General features: G+C 35.0%; 2 protein-coding genes across 2 annotated transcripts; both read left to right on the top strand.

Moving 5' to 3' along the window:
* The first annotated feature begins 7093 nt into the window (after nt 1-7093).
* Nucleotides 7094-10900, top strand: LOC143439012 (olfactory receptor 8B3-like). Its single transcript, XM_076924723.1, has 2 exons — nt 7094-7319; nt 8208-10900. The coding sequence occupies exon 2, from the start codon at nt 8208-8210 to the stop codon at nt 9159-9161; it is 954 nt and encodes a 317-aa protein (XP_076780838.1). The 5' UTR covers nt 7094-7319; the 3' UTR covers nt 9162-10900.
* Nucleotides 10901-17618: 6718 nt separating this feature from the next.
* On the top strand, nt 17619-21612 carry LOC143438817 (olfactory receptor 8D2-like). The gene is made up of 2 exons (XM_076924502.1): nt 17619-18219; nt 18867-21612. The coding sequence occupies exon 2, from the start codon at nt 18893-18895 to the stop codon at nt 19817-19819; it is 927 nt and encodes a 308-aa protein (XP_076780617.1). The 5' UTR covers nt 17619-18219; nt 18867-18892; the 3' UTR covers nt 19820-21612.
* The last annotated feature ends 574 nt before the right edge of the window (nt 21613-22186 follow it).

Consider the following 22186-nt stretch of genomic DNA (forward strand, 5'->3'; position numbering starts at 1 on the left):
TTATAGCATATATTAATATTAAATAAAATGACATTTTAAAATTTAGTGTGGCATAACATAATAAAATTAATGATTATAATAGTAAATTTACATAATTAATCATTCTGTTATATAATAAAATATCTGAATGAATTTTAGGTACTTATTACATTAAAATATTTTGATATCACAATCTGTAATACAATAAACTATAAAAATATAGTTTATAATTATATAAACTATACTTAATTAACTCTGATTTCCATTTCTTCAACTCATCCCAGATTTGTTGTAAGTAACTACCTACCTACCCTCCAACTTTAAGTTTATTTATTTATCAGTCTCAAAATAAAAAATTCAAAACAAAAAACAAACAAAATAAAATGCCATAGCAAAACAAAACAACAAAAAAGTTTATTTGTTACATATGTGGAGACAGTTTTGTATCTACTCAACTAAGAACACCACCCCACCAAACTTTCAACTCAGAATGTTTCCTGCATAAAAGATGGAGCAGAGACAGAGGGAATGGCCAAACAATGACTAGCCCAACATCAGTCCCTAACATTTTAAATCTTTTAAAACAAAGATTTATTTCCCTTTGTACTCAGCAGATACAATTAACTTACATAGTAAATCAAAAAATTAAAAATATAAATATAATATGAAGCAATAATTACACACACACACGATGCCTAAACAAAGCAAAATAAAACTATAACTCTACAGAAATAACATTAAGTTTATTTAGTGTTATCTAACTATTCCTAGGAATGATAGAATTTCTTATTTTATTTTATAATTTTTCTGTAAACATAGAAAATTCCTTTTCTCTAACATCCTCCTAAACACTCATTTTATTTACCTTTCTTGGTAATAGCTTTTTTAACAGTTATAATTTGGTATATAATGTTGGTTTATATTGATTTTCTTTATGATTTATGCTGCTGAATTTTTACCATATGCCTATGGCCATGTAAATTCTTAGAATAGTTTGAATACTGGACCTTTCTGTGCATATTGTATGTGTCTATTTCCTTAATATTTGCAGACTATCTAGTTATTCTGTTGAATTTTTTCCCATAAAGGTATTTTAAGATTGATGAGATTGCATTGGGTACATCTTTGCTTTTGTTGCGTGTGCCTTTAAGATTATAGTTTTAAAAGTTCAGAAAAGTGTCACAAAGCATATTCTGATAAAGTGAGTTAACAAATGTACTCACTGAAACTTACCTTAATAAAATGATGCTAAATGTCCTCCCTGAACTTGCACTCTGATATGTAATGGTGTTTATTAAGAAGGAAGAGAACATGAGAGTGTGGAAACTGAAATATTTTTCAGTATATGAAGGGATAAATAATCCTTGGCACATTGACACAAAGGAATTTTCTTTAATTAAAAGGCAAAATGAGTCAAACCACAGAAACATACAGAGCAAGCACAAAGTAACAAAAAAATGTCAATCTGAAAATTGTACCGATATATTACATGATTCTAAATATATGACCTCCAGAAGCAGTGAACTGTGGTGCCTAAAATTATTCATGGTTACTGGGGTTTGGGCATAGAAAATAATAAATGATATGCAGATTTGTTTAAGGCAGTAGAACTACTTGTGTTGGATACTTATCAAAACCTAAAATAAAATCATAGCATCTAGAGTTAACAGATTTATACTGTACTTTCTACTCATCTTTACTATAAAAACAACAATATTATAAAATAATGTATACTTTTTAAAAATGCATATCATGTCTGGTAGCATATGCTTGCTTTCCTAGTTCCTGTTATGTACGGACATGAAGGGTGCAAAGACTAGACTAGCCTGAGCTACATATCCAGACACCAACTAAATAAATACATGCTTAAATAAATAAATAAATAAATAACACCAAGAAGACAGGCCAAAATAAATAGCAAATGCTATTTCTGTAAGGAACAAAGAGCTAAATTAATTTTCTGAGTGGTTATAGTTGGAAGTGTTTATATGTAGAGAAAGTTGAGAAGGTAAAAGCTGAAACTAAATAGCCTCTGCATTTATGGGATGAGAGAGAAAACTGTTGTCTTATTTTGAAACAATGTAAAAACAAAACACCTATTCATCCAAAGTGAGGCACTTATAAAAGACTAGAGACTTTATTTTCCTCATGACCAGCATGATGAAACAGTAGGTTACTAGGTTACTTATACTTACAGGAGCAAGTATTTTAAATGACATGGGTAGCTGCTTCACTGAAAAGCTCATTCCAAAATGAGAGATGACTCGCCAAAACTGTTGCGCTGTATCTTTCTGAAATCTCCCCTGAAGAAAGTCTTCCCTACCCAGAAATGCGTCGCTACTTATATAACCTCAAGGAAGGCCTGGAGAGTCTTATAACTTTCCTGACCATCCCGAAATTTGTAGGTTCTGCTAGCTTACTGTGCTTCCCTGTTTTCTCCAGAAGAACATACCTTAGCACACAAAAGACATTTACATTATTTACACATGGTTAATACAGAAAGAGTCGGAACCAGGAGGATGGATCATCCCAGACAAAAGGCAAACATCTTTTAGATATGTGGACTTGGTCCGCCATTTTATTCCCAAATGACTTTATTACATTATTTATAGTGCAAAATTCCGTAGCAATGTAGCTTTATTCCCTATGTAAGTATCAAGTTACCATTACTCTTTTGTATATATAAAACTTTTGCTTTTTCTGATGTATTGACAAAGAGTGTACCAGAGCTACAACTTGATAAACAGTGAAATATTGCCCACTGTGAAGATATTCTTAAATAAGGGATGAATTTTCTGATCTCCTAGGTTTTTACTTATTTTTACTTAAGTGTACTTAAGTGTAAAGTTACAGTAACTTTAAGTTAAAGTTCCTTTGGATGGGGATAGAGGGGAGAAGAGAGAGAGAGAGAGAGGGAGGGAGGGAGGGAGAGGGAGAGAGGAGAGAGAGAGACTTTTAAGAGATTCTTAGATATACAATATGTAAGATTACACTCAGGTGAGTTTATATACACATGACTATTGAAATATTTGGGGGGGGGGGTTGTTCCACTCTTGTTTCTATAGCTCCCAAATAGATGACACAGAAACTTGAAACTTTTATTAAGAAGCTGTAAGGCTAGACCGGGCAGGTTTTGAACTATTCAAACCTACATCATCGCCAAAGGCCCTGTGTTACTTGCTGTTAGTAACTCTACTCGACAGGCTTGCTCTTTTCCATGTGTGTCCTCATAGTAAGCTCCTCTTGGCTACATTCTCGTGGTCCATTCTGCATTATGGTGACCTTCTAGCTTTCTTCTTCTCCCTCGTGGTCTCTCTTGAGATCCCTCATTCAATTCTAAGTTTCACTCATAGGGTCCAGCCTTTTATTAGCCAATCAGGGACTACAAGGGAGCATTCGTTACAGCACATTGATTAATACAGTGCTCTAAGATCATGGTGCAATCTGGACAGAGGAAAAGAACTCAGCTTCTGAATATACAGTGCACAAGACAAAACCCAATACATTACCTCAGATAGCTATCATTTATTTATTAGAAGTATATTCAAACTCCTTCCTGCAAGCAAGTTTGAAAATTATAAAATTAAACTAAATCAAAAATAGATAAAACAAATGGTGAGCAGAAAATATTGTAATTTTCACATCATTTGAGAATCAGAATTGGAAGTTTTTAACCTGACTTTGATTCCTTAGACAAGAAATCCTTTCAGAAGTTTGAAAGAGAAACTACCAGCTTTCCGGTCTGGGCCAGAGCACTGAGCAGCTCTTGGGTGGCAGCTCTGTCCCCAATCTCAAAGAACCCAGAGGAAGCAGGGATCCAGGTGCTCTAACTCGGGCAGTATCCTGTCTGAGCTTGAGCACTGAGCAGATTTTGGGCCCCAGCGCTTACCCCGGTAGTTATACCCACCCCACAAATTTCTGATACAATCAAGATAATAGGAAAGACAGGCTCCAGTCAGGGACAGGGCAGGTAGCACTAAGGAGATACAGATGGCAAAAGGCAAGCACAAGAACATAAGCATCAGTAACCCAGGGCACTTGGCATCATTAGAATCTAGTTCTCCCACACAAGAAAGTCCTGAATTTCCCATACCACTAGGAAAGCAAGACTGAGATTTAAAATCACTTCTAATGATGATGATAGAGGACTTCAAGAAGGACATAAATAACATTCTCAAAGAATTTGAGGAGAACACACGTAAACAGGTAGAAGCCCTTAAAGTGGAAACACAAAAATCCCTTAAAGACTTACAAGAGAACACAACCAAACAGGTGAAGGAATTGAACAAAACCATCCAGGACATAAAAATCGAAGTAGAGACAATTAAGAAATCACAAAGGGAGACTACCCTGGAGATAGAAAAGCTAGGAAAGAAATCATAGTTATAGATAGCATCTTATGACTACATATTATTTTACCCTGTTGATTATTAAAGATACCACTATTTGTTTCCATTAATAGTCTCTATTTAAATATGATATCAATCATATGGTCTCTAAAACAGATCTTGTACTCCAATGGGCAAGGCTTTTTATGAAGGAGAGAAATTAGCCTTTCAATACTAACAAGGGCAATGAATGGGATAGATTAAATACTTGTGCTCATGTCACTATTCCTCAGTATAGGCCTTATTTAAACTTATTTCTACCATTTGGCCTGTTTTCCCCCCTGTAATGACGTCATTCACATTACTCACCTTGAGGAATAATTTCTATTAAAGAAAACCTCACTGATCATATCAGTAGATGTATCTACTTCCAACACTTGGAAGCATTAAGCATTAGTCAATGGCAATTTGGGATACAGATGGATTTTGTCTGAAAGCAACTTCTAATTCTATTTTGTAGATTCAACCAACTTCACTACAATCACCTGTTGGTAAGCTTCTGAGGTTTGAAAAATACTACATTAGTTGCTTTGAACAGAACATTCTTCTATCTCTTGAGGAGTTTGTAACTTAGAAAGAAAAATCAGTAAAATATGCCCAGGGAAAATTCAGTGCATTGTGGTAAGTTCTACAAAGGGAGGAAGCCCAGGTAGAAAGATCCAAATATATTAATAAGAAACATAGGAGGTGAAGAAGATAGCATGTGTAGAGACCCACATGAAGCAAAAGCTTATCTAAATATGAAGCTGGTTTGTTAGGAAGATGAGACTTTCTTATGTGTATCTTCATGTGTCTTTCCTCACATGCCACACGATAATTTACTTAAGTTCACTCTTTTTATATTAAAAGTAGCAAACTCATTAACATAATGTAGTTTCTGCAGGTATCTTAATATTTTTTCAATACTGTGTCATTTTTTTCTATGTTCCAAAATCTGTAAATACGATGATTTTATTTTCTTCATTTTTGTTTCCATATGAACTTTTCTTTCCTCCTTTCCTTGTTCCTTCCTTCCTTGTTTGTTTTTAATACATCCTGACCATAATCTCCCCTCCATCATTCCTGCCTCCCTCTCTTCCTAATGCACCCCTCCTTTGTTTCCCTTCAGCAAAGAGCATTTCTCCCAGAGATATAAACCTAAAAGGGCATAAAGAGGTACAATAAGACTAATACAAACCCTCATATGAAGTCTAGGAGAGGCAATTCAGTAGGTGGAAATTTTTAATTAATTATTTTATATATTACATTCCAAATGTTGCTTCCAATCCCAGGCCCCTTCCCTGAAATCTTCATCCCCCACCCACTCTCCTTCGCCTCTGAGAGTGTGTTCCTCCCACAATGCCCCCTCACAACAGACATGCCTCTTCCCTGTGTTATCAAATCTCTACAGGATTAGGTGCATCCTCTCTCACTAAAACCAGGCAAGGCAGTCCTTTGTTGAATTCTTGCTTTAAGAATCTCCTGGAGGTAGAGAGTTGGTTAAATAGTTCAGAGAACATTTTGCTCTTGGAGAGGACCCTGGTTGGATTCCTACTGCTTGGAATGGCATCTCACAACTCTCTGTATCTGTGCTCCCAGAAGATATGAGCCCCTCTTCTGACCTTCACAGGCACTATACACATGCACACAAAATGCTTGCACACACATAATAATAGTACAAAAGAAACTCTTTTTATTCTTGTTCTATTCTTCAGAGCACATTTTAATGAAACGTGTGTTTAATCATGCCTTTCCTTGATTTAACATCCTTTAAAGAATTCTTATAGCACCTGGGCACAAATTTGAAAGTAAGGAAACAACTGCAATTGTTTTTAATGCTATGAGAATTCACTGTGAGATTTACATACTTTTTATGTTTTTTAATTAATTAATAATTCTATATGAATACACTGTAGGTGGTGTATTCAAACACACCAGAAGAGGGCATCAGATCACATTACAAATGGCTGTGAGCCACAATGTGAGAGTTGGGAATTGACCTCAGGTACCACTGAGTCATCTCTCCAGCTCCATGATTTTTATTTTATACTGTTAACTTAATTGGAAAGATTTGTATGTTTGCAAAGTGCCATGTGGTTTTTCTAAGAATATTCAGACATTCTAAAAGAATTAAAGGATTAGTATTTAGGTTCAGTAAGAAGAATTTTTAATAAAGTTTGATTTCTCAATCGGATATACTGAGGCTACAACCAATGAAAGTATTCCTTAGAGACAGGCATTTCATCCCAGTGCAATCAGAAAAAAACCCTGAGAAGTGTGATAGTTAGCAGCCCAGGACCAGGAAGGGGTTGACATGTATAAGGGACATGTTTAGGAATCTTTGGTCTATATATCTAGTTTCACAGTTTTCTACTTTAATATAAAATAGAGCACATGATCTTTTAGCAACTGACTGGCAATGAAGAATATTGACTTTTGAGTTGAAACCTAAGATCATCTGGAGAGTCACTGCAGATGACTCTTCCTCTGTGATATTGAGAGAATGAAATAATGAACATGGAGAAGCTGCCTGAGAGGAAGTTGGCATCTCTAAGGAGATGCTGTACTCATCACTGGTAAGATGTAAACAGGTATTAGTTTTCTGGGAAAAGCTGTCTGTGAATATTAATTATCCATTTGTGTTACCAAACATAAAAACATCCCCTGGGTTGAATGCCCAGGGTGTTCATCTGATTATAAATAGTAATTTCCATCTAGTGTGAATTGTAGTGGACTTCTTGCAGAAGACTAGCAAAATGCACAATTTACTTTCATCTTTAGAGGAGTCCCAGGATCACTCATGGGTACAAGCTGTGTCCTGATACAGTCAGAATTATAGAAGACTGAGATGTCTGTGTCAGCATTTTCCCTGTGTTATTATTCTCTCAAAATAAGTTTTGAAATTATTTTCATACAAACCATATAAAAATCAAATATAATAAGGACTAACAGTCTGTTCTCAAAAAAAGATCTGTGAGTATACAGTTTCAAATTTAGATTTAGAAATGTATTTGGTTAGTTTGCATTCTGTAAGTCTTTTTAAGCTAGTTTATTTATTCACTGGGACATTCATATAATATTTTTTAGGTTATTATTTCCCATCTCAGAACTCTTCTAAGAGCATCTACCCTTCCATATTCACCTAATTTTTGTTTTAGTTTTTTTTTTTTTTTTTGGTTTTGTTTGTTTTGTTTTTGTTGTGTTTTTTTGTTTGTTTGTTTTGTTTTGGTCTTCTCTCTTAAAAGATGTAAAAGAAAAAAGAAACTACTAAAATTCATAGAGTCTGCTTTTTCTCAGCTGTTTACTCTTAAGAAAGTGGCCTTCCCTGGAGTATGGAGTATGGTACATACCCAGTGTCACTCATTTAAGACAATGAAGTTTCCATCTCTGAGAAGCACCATTTAAACAATTCTTTTATGAATTCTGGGTTTGAAGATCCTGGTTGCATGTACTGCTGCAATAGTTGGGCATTGAAAACTGTATTAGAAAATTTTGTCCCCATATCAAAAGGTGGATCCTCAGTATCTAAAGCTTTCCTAGGTGAGGTATCTACTCAATAGGCTTCTAAATAATTTTTCATGGGCAAGGTATGTATTTATGATAACACATTTTCAGCTACTTCTGAAATGTGTACAGTTGCCTCTGTAGAAAAGAAGGGAATTGTACCTTCAAAGCCACTAAGAACTGAAACAGGAAACAGGCAACCTGGAACAATCACCCACTGCAAGGAATTTCTTTAAACTACATGATTTGCAAACCATCTAAGGGCCACTGAGGGAACAATAGAGTCCAGAGCACAGAAGTGAAATGCCTTAGGAAAGTTCAATATTGTGTTCATTGTCTCTTTCTCTACCTCTGTAGATGAAGATCCACAGAAGAATGACAGATGGAAATTACTCCCTGGTGACAGAATTTATCCTGGAGGGTTTAACTAACAGGCCAGAACTCCAAATGCCTCTATTTTTTCTGTTTCTTGGAATCTATATGGTTACTATAGTGGCCAATCTGGGGTTAATTATACTGATTTCATTGAATTCACATCTTCACACACCCATGTATTATTTCCTCTTTAACTTGTCATTTGTAGATATTTGTTACTCTTCTGTCTTTACCCCCAAAATGCTAATTAATTTTGTGGTAGAGAAGAACACCATCTCCTATACAGGCTGCCTGACTCAACTGTACTTCTTCTGCTTTTTCGTCATTACAGAATGTTATATACTGACTGCAATGGCATATGACCGTTATGTTGCTATTTGCAAGCCACTGCTATATAATGTTATATTATCCCCCCGGATCTGTGCTGGGCTCATGTTTGGGGCATATGTGATGGGATGCTGGGGTTCCCTGGCCCATACTCTTTGCATGGCTAGACTGACCTTCTGTGATGCAAACCTTGTCAATCATTATCTGTGTGACATCCTCCCTGTGCTTCAGCTATCTTGTACTAGTACTTACAACAATGAAGTTGTGGTCTTTGTTCTGGTAGGCATGAACATTGTGGTATCTAGCAGTACCACTTTTATCTCCTATGGTTTTATCATTGCCAACATTTTACGCATCAGCTCCACACAGGGCAGGGCTAAAGCCTTCAACACCTGCAGTTCACACATAATGACTGTGTCACTCTTCTGTGGATCAGCAATATTTATGTATATGCAGCCTTCTGATGTAGAGTCCATGGACAAGGGAAAAGTGGCCTCGGTATTTTACACAAATGTTGAGCCCATGCTGAACCCCTTGATCTACAGCTTTAGGAATAAGGATGTTAAACTTGCACTGAAGAAAACTCTGAAAAGAAAACTATTTCCTTAAGCAGATATAAGGAAATGTTAAGAATAAATTGTTCTCTTGAGTATTTTGAGATATTTTTCACAACTAGATAACTTGACCCTAATCAAACATAACTTATTATCTCCTTTACTTTAGAACCATAGTTGCTTTATTCATAGCTTTTCTTCATTTTCACTATTCTCTTTTTTTTGCAACTTTACATAGATAATTATATACTTGAGACATCAAGAAACAAGTAAAAAGTGTTATACTTTTTCTATATGGGAAAGTAGTTATTGCATGGACAGATACACTTGATTAGATAGGCAATTAAATAAATAACACCATGTACCATCCATTTTTACTGTGAGATAGGAGGTTGATTTTACATGTGGATCCTGCTCTGCTGTGGGTTTTTGGTGTCCCAGTGGAATTCATATCACACAGGCACAAAGTCAGGTTTCTTTTTCATAAAAAAAAAAAAACCACCAAATAAACAAAATTGGTGATAATTTTTAAAGATGCGTTTCAGCTACTCTTAAATACTTTTTGTAGCAGCTAAAAAATCTGCAAAAGATGCTCCTGCTTTAAGAGACTGATTAAGACAATTATAAAGGTCAGCCATTATAAACATGTACTGAAAGTCAATACCACAGAGAATGTGGTCTTCCAACATTTGGTCTCAAACAGTCACAGATGCATTAGATATTTTTTCTTTACTGTTTTTTTCACTTTTTGTTATAACTATTAGTTGATGTAATCATTGATTAAAAGACATTTCCGTTTTCTCTATTAACATGAGTCTCTTTGTTCTGAATATTGTAACATAAGACAAATTGCAAAATTCTCATTTTTCAAGAAATAAAGAATTGGTTTGTTTTGCTTTTGTATAAGACATTATGACCAAGATTGAAATTTTATTTGCTATAAAAATTTCAGAAATATTTTAAGTGCTTATGAAATTTCTATGTCTATTGTTGTATATAGTCTTAATGAATATCTTGATTAAATTTTTTGGTAAAGTGTAAATCATAAGCAGAGATGTTATTTTTATGGTTTTAGAGCAGAAACCTTCAGAAATCATTTTAAAGTTGCAACTGTGACATATCAACACACAGTCTATAAGAATGCTTAACTCATAGAAACAGACAATTCTGTTTTGATTTACCTTGTGGGTAAACTCTACTTTTTATCTTAGAGGTTGGTTTGAAGTAAATGCAGCTTTTCAAATATAAGAATATGATACTTGATTGGTTTTTTTCATCACAAAGAAGATATACAAAGTTTTAGAGAGCAAAGATACTTGGTGATGGTAAAAGAAGCTGAAGGAGACTGCAATATTACACTCATGATGAGTTTCCATAGAAACCTCTCTAGAGTGAAGAATAGATGCTAATCCTAAACTGTGTTACAGTTCACCAGATAGAGAAAACAGATTTGAAAACCAAAAATCAAAAGTAATAATGTTTTTCTTTTCTATATCTAGGATATGAACATTTTATTTTACTAATTCCAAGTCTTGCACATGTTCAAAACAAATCAACTAATTATATCTCTATGGAGAATAATTGCCAGGATAGAATAACAAGAAAATTGAAAACTATAGTTAATGTGACTATATATTGAAGTTGGTGCTGTGAAGAATCAATCCTATGTCTTTCAAAAGTTTTACATTTTCTCCCAGTGAGCCAACTCCTTCCAGCCCCTAGGGAGGCTTCTGAAAGCTCCCCATTGTGTCTTTGTTTGCCTCTTCCACTCTTTGCAAAACCTTCTTTCTTTCATTCTAGATAATAAACTTAAGCTTCATGAAAAATTCCAAAGTTCTTTGTAAGAATTTTTTATACAAATCCATGTGCAGACATTTGACACAGAAAGCAATAAATATTTTATATTGATTCCGTTATTCATTTACTTACCCACTGATCACATTTTCCCTTCCCTTCTATCCACACAGGCCCTCCCTGTAACCTCCCCCTCAGCAATCAAGCCTGTTCCACTTCTCAGAAAAAAAGAAGGCCTGCTATGTATATCAACCAGCCTTCACATATCACGCTGCAGAAAGACTAGGAGTGTTTTCTATTGAGGGTAGTCAAGGTAGACTAATTAGGGAAAGTGGACCCAAAGGCAGTCAGTATAGTCAGAGACAGCCCTGCTCCTACATAGGAGTCCTGCATTAATTCCTTTATACACAGCTATCACATATGCGCTAAGAGTCTAGGAACTCATAGAAAAAAGAAATGTATAATCATTGAAATTTGATGCTGGTAGGCAGACAAATTGATCTGAGTCATACAAAGAAAACATAAATCCAAGTGCCTAGAGAATGAAAGCAGACCATCTAAAATGACAAAAAAAAAATGCAGGGTGTATGTGTGTGTGTGTGTGTGTGTGTGTGTGTGTGTGTGTGTGAGCGCGCGTGTGTGTATGACAGGAAGAGAGAGAGAGGGAAGGAGAGAGACCTGAAAATTCAAGACAAAGATAACTTGGACAAAGAGAACTTGCAAATCTTTTCTGCATCCGCATGACCACTAAGATCATTTTAAATATTATAAAAGCCAGGGATTCTTACAAATGGAAAAAATTAAACATCTATTATATGAGCTCTTATAAATATCATAAAAATGTAATATTTTTAAACATAGAACACTCATTCATCCATGTATGTAGTGTATTTCAACCACATTCACCAAGCTGTTACACTCATTCATACCCCTCTAACTGCTAAGAGTCTTCCCTTCCCTGTTAGTGTCCCTTCTGATCTCATTTCTTTCTTTCTTTTGTGTATTTGTTTTGTTGACAGAATGAAGGGTATTAGGTTCCTGATAGGGGCATCAATCTCAAATTCTGTATACAGGTAAGCTGACACTCATTAATGATCACGAAATACAGACATTCAAAACATAACCTAGGGCATTTGTTTCAATAAGGAGACTTCCCTAAAACAATGAACAGACATGCACACTTTAGAATTCAAAGCTAGCAATGAAAGGAAGATGAAATAGTTGGTGAGGACACGCTTTCTACATACCAGGAAAATAACAGATACTTTGAGCATATTTTACCACAACAAGGAGACATTCATTTACCAGAAATAAAGAACACACCAAAGGAGTTAGACTTGAGTTATAATAGTTTCTATGCCAAACACCAGCCTCTGCTTGGGGAGGGTTTCTGAGTGAAGGGGTGACTGGACATAGTGCAAACAAACAACTCAAATTCAAATTCTGGGTCCAAGCTTTCTGCCTGTGTTTTGCTCAGGACAGCTTTCCAATGCTTTCTCTACTCTCTAAGCAATTTTTCTTTTGGTATTCTAAAAATGTTTTTTGGACAGCTTATCTCTTGGATATTATAAGCCCAGCCTTTTAGGTTACATATTAATCCAGTCTAGATTTCTGTTTAATTATCCTATGAATCAGCTTCCCTTCACCCTAGCACCTTAATTCTTAGAAGACAAGAAGTAATTTTTTTTTTAACCTTGCAAAAGAATTCAGAGATCTGCCTGTTACTGTTAAGCACAGATGGTAAGCTAGCTAGGTGGAACCCCATCCTGAAATTACCACTTCTATCACACCTGTTCCTAACCTTGCTCTGTTCCAGGCAGACCCTGACTGAACTCAGAAATCTGTCTGCCTTTTTAAGCATAAAGAAAGAACTTATCTGCATGGCATCTCCTGCAGTTACCACTCTCTCTCTAAATATTTTTGTTGCCTTCCTTAGCATCTTTCTGACAGGTCGGCTCACAGCTCGGTTACTTTTGATTCTTTAGATTCCTGAAGCCCCTCATAAAATTTGCATCTTTATTTTTGGAAAAATTATGTATTTTTGAACCCATGTTTTTAGAGCTCTTTTCAACAGCCTTAAGGGCTGTACCATAAGTCCTAACGTTTACTATTTTGCTGAGACATTAGCCACATCTTCACCTCACATTCTCATGCTGTCTCTAATTACCAAGGATTCACTATTATTAACAGGGAGGACATTCCTTGATTGAAGAATATAAAATATGTACATTATTATACAAATAAGCCCTAGGTCCAGAGCAGCCATCAACACTCATGGACACCCATACAGTGCTGGCCCTGTTGCAGGGGCAGAAACCATGTCATTCCATCCCGATCAAAACCACGCTGTACCCAGTAAAATAATACAAAATATTACTAGAAATTAAGATATGTGAATAACAATGATAAAAATGAATTAAACAATTCTATTATTCATAAGATATACCTTACAGAAAAGGTTTTGGGGGATAGTTAACACCTGACTTTTACCCTAAAAGAGCTATGGGTTAGTATAGATGATAAGGATGAAACTGTAGAGCAAATAAACAATACAATAAAAGAGTCAATGAGAATATATTTGGAACTCACAATGACACATAGGTTTTGTCTGCAGCATTCTGGGATTAAAGGTGTGTACTACCACACCTTGATTTTTCTTCACCTAGTACTTGCTCTGTCCCAGGCTGCCCTTGAACTCAGAGATCTGCTTGGCTTTATGTCCTGGGATTAATTGTGTGTAATACCATGCCTGTACAAACTTCCTTCTTAGGGTTTTACTGCTGTGGACAGAAACCATGAGCAAAGAAACTCCTATAAGGACAACATTTAACTGAGACTGGCTTATAAGCTCAATGGTTCAGTCCATTCCGGGCTGTGAGGATGGCAGTGTCTAGACACATGTTGCAAGAGTAGCTGAGAGCCCTACCTCCTTATTTGAAAGCTACTAGGAAAAGACTGCCTAATACATGGTAAGGAGAAGGATCTCATTACCCACATTCACAGTAATATACTTTCTTCACCAAGGCCATACCCACTCCAACACAGCCACACCTGCTAAGTGTGCCAATCCCTAGGCCAAGTATATTCAAACTATCCTATTTAGATGAAGGCAGCACATAAAAGAGCTGAGCAAGCCCAGACAGAGCAAATCCTAGAATACAGAGGGTAGTTTAACATAAACTTCTTCCCCTAGCTCTGAAGCTAATGGTAACTGTTAACTGTTAGGAAGGCAGAAACAGTTATTCCTAAGAATGTAGCCCCTGGTAAGTCAGCCATACCAATGGAAGACAACACATACAAGGATATATGTGCATTGCCAATTAATCTGGAAGTTAAAATGAACACTCACATGAACAAACAACCAAATGAATAAAAATAAAATTGACACAAAATTAAGTGTGTTGATAATGAGTAGTTGATCTGGATTGGATCTTTTTGGGGTGAACATGATGAAAATTAGTCTTAAAGCACTAATTGTGAAGGGAAATGAAGAAGGAATTTATGTTGGAGAGAGGTGAGGAGGGGGAATGGGCTGGGAGGAGGACAGTCAAAACTGAATTTGTGATATACTATGTGACAGAAAAAACGAAATAATTAAAATTTAATTAATTAACTAATTAATAATATAAGTAATTAAGAAAAACCTTTAAATCTAAATAAGACGGTGCATGACTTGCTGGACAAGGAGGGTCATGAATATTAGTTGAACTTGGTTAACAGTAAATCATGGTTTTGAATATATTTTGTTGAACAAAATAAGAAAATACGATAAAAGAGTATCAGTAGCATGATGTCACATGATTTGAGTGGCTAATGATTTTAATGATTAGAATTAGGTGATTCTAGGTCATAAAGCAGAAAGTTGGGATTTGAACAAGTAGCATAAACTAATGTAATTACTGAGGTAAGTCTTTTTTTTTCACAGAAAAGGTGCTTTGATTACATTTAGTCTTTTAACAATAGTAAGAAAAGTACTATGTATATTTATATATTTGAAATAGAAAAGATATAGACTACTGAATACAAATATCTGATCACTTCCTCAGGGATTAAATGATATCCAGAGTAAGGTTTAGATATTGAAAGAAAAAATATTTATGACAGAACTTGTAAATTCTAGAGTATTATAGAAAGATAGCATGGGGTTTATTATCAAGTTTTGTTAACTGTGGAATCCCTGAGGTAGTGAAATATTATTGAGATCATCAATGGCTTAGTTTGTTTTCTTCATTAATTGTGTATTACAAATGGGCTAAATCTTCAGAGAGTTTGTGTACCTTTGGGAATGAATTACTTCTGTATTTCTAAAACCTAGCACAAAATTCCCAAATAATATAGGATCCCAGTGTTTGCATCACACAACTTAAGGTAGGTAGATTCTAAATTCTCAGTACTTGAATAAGTATGGGATGTTATCTGAGTATTAGTTTTTCAATAGAGTAGATCCATCTTCCCAACTATAACATTATACTTATAAAACTTTAAAAAATATTTTAAAACTTACATTGACATTTTCAATTTTCTAAAAGAAATCCTACACAGTATATTTACTACTGAGGAAAAAAATATGTAGTTAATATGACTATCCTGAAATCACCCATAATTTGATACAATTTGGGATAGTCCAGTGACGTTAAAATTCTTAGCTCTATGCTATAGCATATTGCTATAGTATCAGTTTTTATGATTATATTCACTTACTTTTTACATTGCATAAAAGACCAGCTGTTAGAACAATACATAACATAGGAAAGTTCAACTATGAATTTAATATATTCTCATTTGCTCATTGCTGATCATTTCATGAGTAACTTAATAGATCCTGTGAGTGTCTATATTCTTACCTATTGAGTAACCTTTTACTTTTCTTGGATCCTCATTCATGCATATCAAGAATGGCAGCAACAACTGTTTTGTCTGATACTGTTGTATATTATACAGAAGATGATATAATTGTAGGTACGAAAGTTAGAGGACAATACAAGGGACAAATATCAATATCTCATTGCTGCCTACAGATAACACATGACCTATGCAATTGAAAGTTGCTAGTTTTAAATTTTATTGTATATAATATTTAATTTTAAGTCAAATATGGCATATGTATATGTATTATATATAGAATATTTAATTTTTGTTCATCTATGACTTGCATAGTGGATTATTTTGTTAGGAAATTTCAAACATTGTATCAGGTGCTCTTGCCTCTTTGAGATAACAATGTCCAAGCACATTCACAAATTACTTTTACATAAACTATGAGGACAAATATATGTGTCTTTCAACCTATCCAAATTTTCTGATATCTTGATATAACTTTTTGCCTTGAGGATTTGTTTTGTAGTGAGTTTTAAGTTGATTTTGTAGCTGCATTTTCTTGCTGTGAAACTGCTCTTACTGTGATTCTCAGCTGGGCTTAATGGCTTTCAAATGTCTTCCTTAATCTTTCTGATTTTGGTCTTTTTTTCTTTTTTTTACCTCTTCCCATATGAATTAAAAGTGTTTCCTAAGAAAGCAAACCACTAAGAGGGGCCATGTGTGGACCCCTTATAAGAGAATAAGATTTAATACTTAAATATTAAATATTAAATATTTAATCTTATAAGAGAATAAGATTTAATACTTAAATATTATGATCTCCATTTTAGTTTTATATAGATATGATATTGCTAAGAGTCACCGAATAAGTGTCGGTAGATAAGTAAAATATGCATTGCTTATCTTTTCTTGGGCTCTACCAAACACATGATGATGGGGTTCATTTGTTTCAATAGATGAACACTGTAAACCTCAGAAACCTCTGTAGTCTATCTGGATAACTCTTCCTTACAAAAGGAAATTCAGCCAGTTATTTTGGTACCTACTCAAAACTGTGGAATGTACTCAGTTTCACAAACAGCTGTATGTGTCTCTTTCTACTGTGCTGCATGGTGTGATGAGTTTCTATCTGTGAAAATTAAGTCTCTTAGTCTTATTCATATGGTTAACTGATCAAATTCAGAGCATCCACCTGACATGGTCCCAATTTCACAGATGCTTTTAAAGGGCTTCACATCTTAGTACTCTATAATTGTCCCTCAGAATATGAGCCATTTCATTTTGTTTGTAGGACAGGCTATTGCTATATAGCACAGGATAGAGGATGACCCTCCTTACTTTATTTTTGTGATTCAGATTCATTACTTTATTCTTGGAGATCATATACTATTGTATTGTTTGCAATAATAGCTTATCAAATCCTGGTCTTAAAGACACACATATGCTGAATAGTCTTAAAAAGTTGTAGAAGAGTTTCACAAAAATATATTGAAACACTCGACCTTGCTTGGATCTTAACCACAATTTTCATACAAAATTAAAGTAGCTTATTTCATTGTATGCAATAATGTTTTCACAATTTATTTTTTTTTCATTTTTGTAAAAATATATAATCTAAAGCCATATCAATTTCCAGACTCTATATACTCCTTTCTTCATAACATTAGGAACAACTTAACCTTATTATAATACTTTTTATGCATGGGACTTTTGTCTGCATGTATGTCAGTGAATCACGTGCACACTGGTACATGTAGAGTCAAAACAGAAACAGTTTCTAAAACTCTGGGATTGAAGTTATAAATGTTTTTCAGCTGGCAGGTAGTTATTGGGACATGAACCCAGGACATCTGGATAGAAGAGTCCTTGGTGTTCATAAATGCTGTGCCATCATTGTAGCCTATAGGGAACGTTTTAATACTAATTTACTCAAAAAATTATTGACATTAACATTTTACAAAGCATATTTTGCAACTCTGCTTAAATTTTAGAAAACACTCAATAACAAAAAAATAATTTTGTAGTTTTGAAAGAAATGTTAGTATGACATTGGCTTCAAATGGTACAAGAAAAGGAAGTCCCTGAACAAAACACTGATTTATGGTGGTTCAGATATAATACGTGGAAGTCAGTTGTAATTTGCTCTTTCATGGATATAGCTACCCTCAGCTGTAATTTATGGTCAGACTGTAGGACTGTATTAATCTTTCTACTTCCATACCTATATATCAGGAGAATGTCCTAACCCAGTCTAGCTCTCCATTTTAAAAGGAGGTATAAAAGATTGTTAATCTATGGTGAATAAAACCATTATTGCATCCTTTCATTTATACTGAGAATCTTCTTTAAGTGCCTGTACTTCCAGATTTAGAGACTGTAATGTTGATTCATATCACGCATTAAGAATTTTAAAAAGATTATTTTTGAATTAACTGAGCTGTATTGCAAGCTACAATTTCATAAAACTGGTGTTTCCTTTGGCAGGTACCTAGGTGAAAAGGGTAAGTAGTTTTATTTTAATTATACAACCACAATAATTGAGCCTGAGTTTGTGTTTATTTTTAATATGCAGTACTTACAGAGTTAAGTTTCAAAAACAAAAATGACAAGACATGTTTTAAAGAGAAGCAGTCAATAAGATAGAGTGCAAAATAGACTGTTAAATTCAGTCTTTGTCCATAAGCTTTCAAAGCCAATGAGGCATTAACCGTATACAAAGAATTAAAGACACCTAAGGAATGCTGAAATGAGAGACATAGTCCTACATAGAGAAGAGCATAATGATTTCTTATCTAACACAAAGGTCATCTCTGAAAACTTGCATACAGGTAACATAGACTAAGATGTTGCAATAAGGACTATATACATTTACACATATACATATATGCATGTAACAATAATTAATGAAAAAGTTTATAATTTTGAAGTAGAGCAGAGAAGTAAGTATATGGGAGAGCTTTGAGGGAAGAAATTGAAAACGATCAATGTAATTATATTACAGTTTCAAAACTAACAGAAGTAATTTTTAAAAAGGTCTATGTGGTAGACAATTAAATGAGGGAAATCAGGTTTTCAGAGGTGGAATCTATCCAAAGAGAATCCAAATATTATAGTCAAAATCAACCATTTTCCTCTCTTTTCCTTATAGTTAACATTTTATAAGAAAAGACTACTATGAACCATTCTTCAGTGATTGACTTTGTTCTCGAAGGACTAACAAAACGCCCAGAGCTTCAGCTTCCACTGTTCCTCTTATTTCTGGCAGTATATGTGATAACAGTAGTGGGAAACTTGGGCATGATCCTCTTAATTACCATTAGTTCTCAACTTCACTCTCCAATGTATTATTTTCTCAGTCATTTATCCTTCATTGACCTCTGCTATTCCTCTGTCATTACCCCAAAGATGTTGGTGAACTTTGTATGTGAGAAGAACATGATCTCCTTTTGGGAGTGCATGACTCAACTCTACTTCTTCCTCATTTTTGTCATTGCAGAAGGCTACCTGCTGACAGCCATGGCCTATGACCGCTATGTTGCCATCTGTAGCCCACTGCTTTATAACATTGTCATGTCCCACAGGGTCTGTTCCATAATGATGGCTGCAGTATACTCACTGGGCTTCTTTGGGGCTACTGTCCATACAACCTGTATGACAATGTTGTCCTTCTGTGGGTCTCATGTTGTCAGCCACTATTTTTGTGATATTCTACCTTTGTTGACTCTGTCTTGCTCCAGCACCCATATCAATGAGGTACTACTGTTTATTATTGGTGGAATTAATACCCTTGCACCTACACTGGCTGTCATCATCTCTTATGCTTTCATTCTAACAAGCATTCTCCGCATCCGCTCCAATGAAGGACGTTCCAAAGCATTTGGCACCTGTAGCTCCCACATTATGGCTGTGGGCATCTTCTTTGGGTCTATAACTTTCATGTATTTCAAGCCACCTTCTAGCAATAACATGGAAGAGGAGAAAGTATCTTCTGTGTTTTACACCACAGTGATCCCAATGCTAAATCCCCTCATATACAGTCTGAGGAACAAGGATGTAAAGAATGCACTGAAAAAGGTGGTTGGGGGAAGGCAGTCATCCTAACAAATTCAGTGAACTAATAAATGAAACATGAGACATTCTCATAAGTTCTTTGAATGTTTAATTTCCTTCTGAGAAAGTAGTTGTCTCTTTTTGAGAAATGATTTTATTATGTTTGATAATAACTGTTACATTTCTGTAAATTATCAAACAATGTAGTTTTGTTATAGATACTGTAATCTCTGTAAATATTTAAGAGTAATAGAAATTCATGAAAAGAGTAGGGTTTATAAATAGGAAAATGTTATGATTATAATAAAACTCAATTATCATTGATTGAACAATAAAGATAGCAAACTGTTTGAAGAAAGATATTCCTGAATGTTGACCGCATGAACTAATTCATACACATACTTATCCCATTATGACTACAAGATAGAAACTGGAGTGATGCATCAACACAGCAAGGTATGTTGGCATCTGCAAGACTCTCTTTGAATCGTCTCTTATAACATCTAGAAGTAGAGAAGTGCTGTCCAAGTATCATTTTGGGCCAGGTAAAATTTATTTTAAATATGGGTATGGATTTGTAACTTCACAAACTCCTCTTAATTTAAGTCCCCACACTTATTGAAAATCATTACGACAACTCTGAAATAAATCAAAGCAATGTTCAAGGCAAAGCTTTGTCAATTTGTGATTTTCTTATTCTGAAGGGTACTTTCTCTTGCTTTCAATATCCTAATGTATGCTGTGTCCATGCAAAAAGAGCTGTTGTTACTGAACACATATCACTGATTAAGCAGATTACACAAGGTAACAGCATGGAAATGGCAAATGTGGAAAAAAAAATCATAGTGTCCTCAGGATGAAAACAGCATTTTCACCTACATCTCTTACATTGTGATATCCAGATATTATTCACTGAAATTCATTCCTCTGAAGAGTACTTCATGTTTTCTTCTGATTATCTGGTTTTTTTTTTCAGCTTTGTAATGTTTAACTTGAGTCATGTATGTTGCAGTTTCAAACGTCATGCCAATACCATTGGATTTATGTTACTTCTAAAATTTACAGTGGCAGTCATTATAATTGGGGAAAAGTTTAAATACACTTGCAGTGTATTTGGCATAATTCTAATACCTCTCTGAATGTTATAATTTTGCATAGTGAGCCTATGAATTTAAAGAATGCTGCTCTGCTGAGCCTTAAAGCAGTAGATACTGCTGATAAAAATTACCCATGGCCTGAGGTCAGTATTTCTATTTTGGTCAAGCTTCAAGCATGACATATATAATTTAATCATGCTAGCCCTTGGCAGGAATATAACATGGGACAAAGACAAGGAAGTGGGCTTAAAGCAGGAATATAATATTAGGTTAGAACAAAGAAGTAATTTCAGGCAGAAATCTAAATTTTAGACTAGAACAATAAGTACATTTCAGATATGAAAATTTCAATGGGCTAGGACAGAGAAGTTGGCTCAGATACTTTTGTCTTTTAGATAAGCCCTTAGAAACAGTGATCACAATCACAGAAATGTTCACAGAATTTTGTTTATTGCCTTGCTTGTTTTTTGTCTATTAGTGTTTATTGCCTTGCTTGTTCCTTGACTATTTGCTTCTATTGTATTGCTAGTTCCTCAACCTAGAAATGACCTTAATACTTGCATGTAATTAAAAGCAAAAAGGAGGAGGGGAGTTGGTATAGGGGGTTTCTAGGTAGAGGAAATGGGGAACTGGATGGTGTAGAGAGAGATTTTTCCCATAAGTTGGGAGGAGCCAAGGTGGGAGGAGTAAGGAGAGGAAAAGGAAAAGGAAGAGAAGGAGCTAAGGAGGAGAGATGTAGGAGGCATGAGTGACCACTTGTGAATTTTGAGCAGTCCTGGGTAACAACATATCAAGGTTAGATATTGGGACACACCTCTAATTATGTGAGCATCTTGTTAATTGAGCATTATTAAATGTATAAAGCCTTTGGAAAATCATTAAGCATTGAAGTCTCATTTCTAGTGGGTACCACATGGATGGCTGGATGGTCTGGGCTCAGCCCAACTTTGTGGAGACAGCGCAGAAAATTGGCAGATCCATCTCCCATGTTGGAGTCTCATGGGTCACAGGGCCAGTGTCTCTGGCTGTCTGAGCTGGTAGCCTGAGCCAAGCAGCGGCGAGAATACCCACCAACCAACCCACTCCTGTTCAGTGCCCTAGCATAACCCTGCTCTGGGTCATTGAGCCTCCAGAGGACTAAGGGTCTCCACACCAATTGATGCCACATAAGGCAGTCCATTGCTACATATCCAGCTGAAGCCATAAGTCACCCCATTGGTTGGTTGATACTATTATTCTTCTTAGAATTCTTATTTTTTAAAAAAATATTTAGAAAATATAGGTGTTTTTAAAAAGCACCAAATGTAGTATTTATGACAAA

The sequence above is a fragment of the Arvicanthis niloticus genome, chromosome 26 (genome assembly GCF_011762505.2).
Source record: "Arvicanthis niloticus isolate mArvNil1 chromosome 26, mArvNil1.pat.X, whole genome shotgun sequence".
Taxonomy (NCBI): domain Eukaryota; kingdom Metazoa; phylum Chordata; class Mammalia; order Rodentia; family Muridae; genus Arvicanthis; species Arvicanthis niloticus.

Coding starts and splice junctions, on each gene's coding strand:
- LOC143439012 (XM_076924723.1), top strand. CDS start 8,208: ATGAAGATCCACAGAAGAATGACAGATGGAAATTACTCCCTGGTGACA.
- LOC143438817 (XM_076924502.1), top strand. CDS start 18,893: ATGAACCATTCTTCAGTGATTGACTTTGTTCTCGAAGGACTAACAAAA.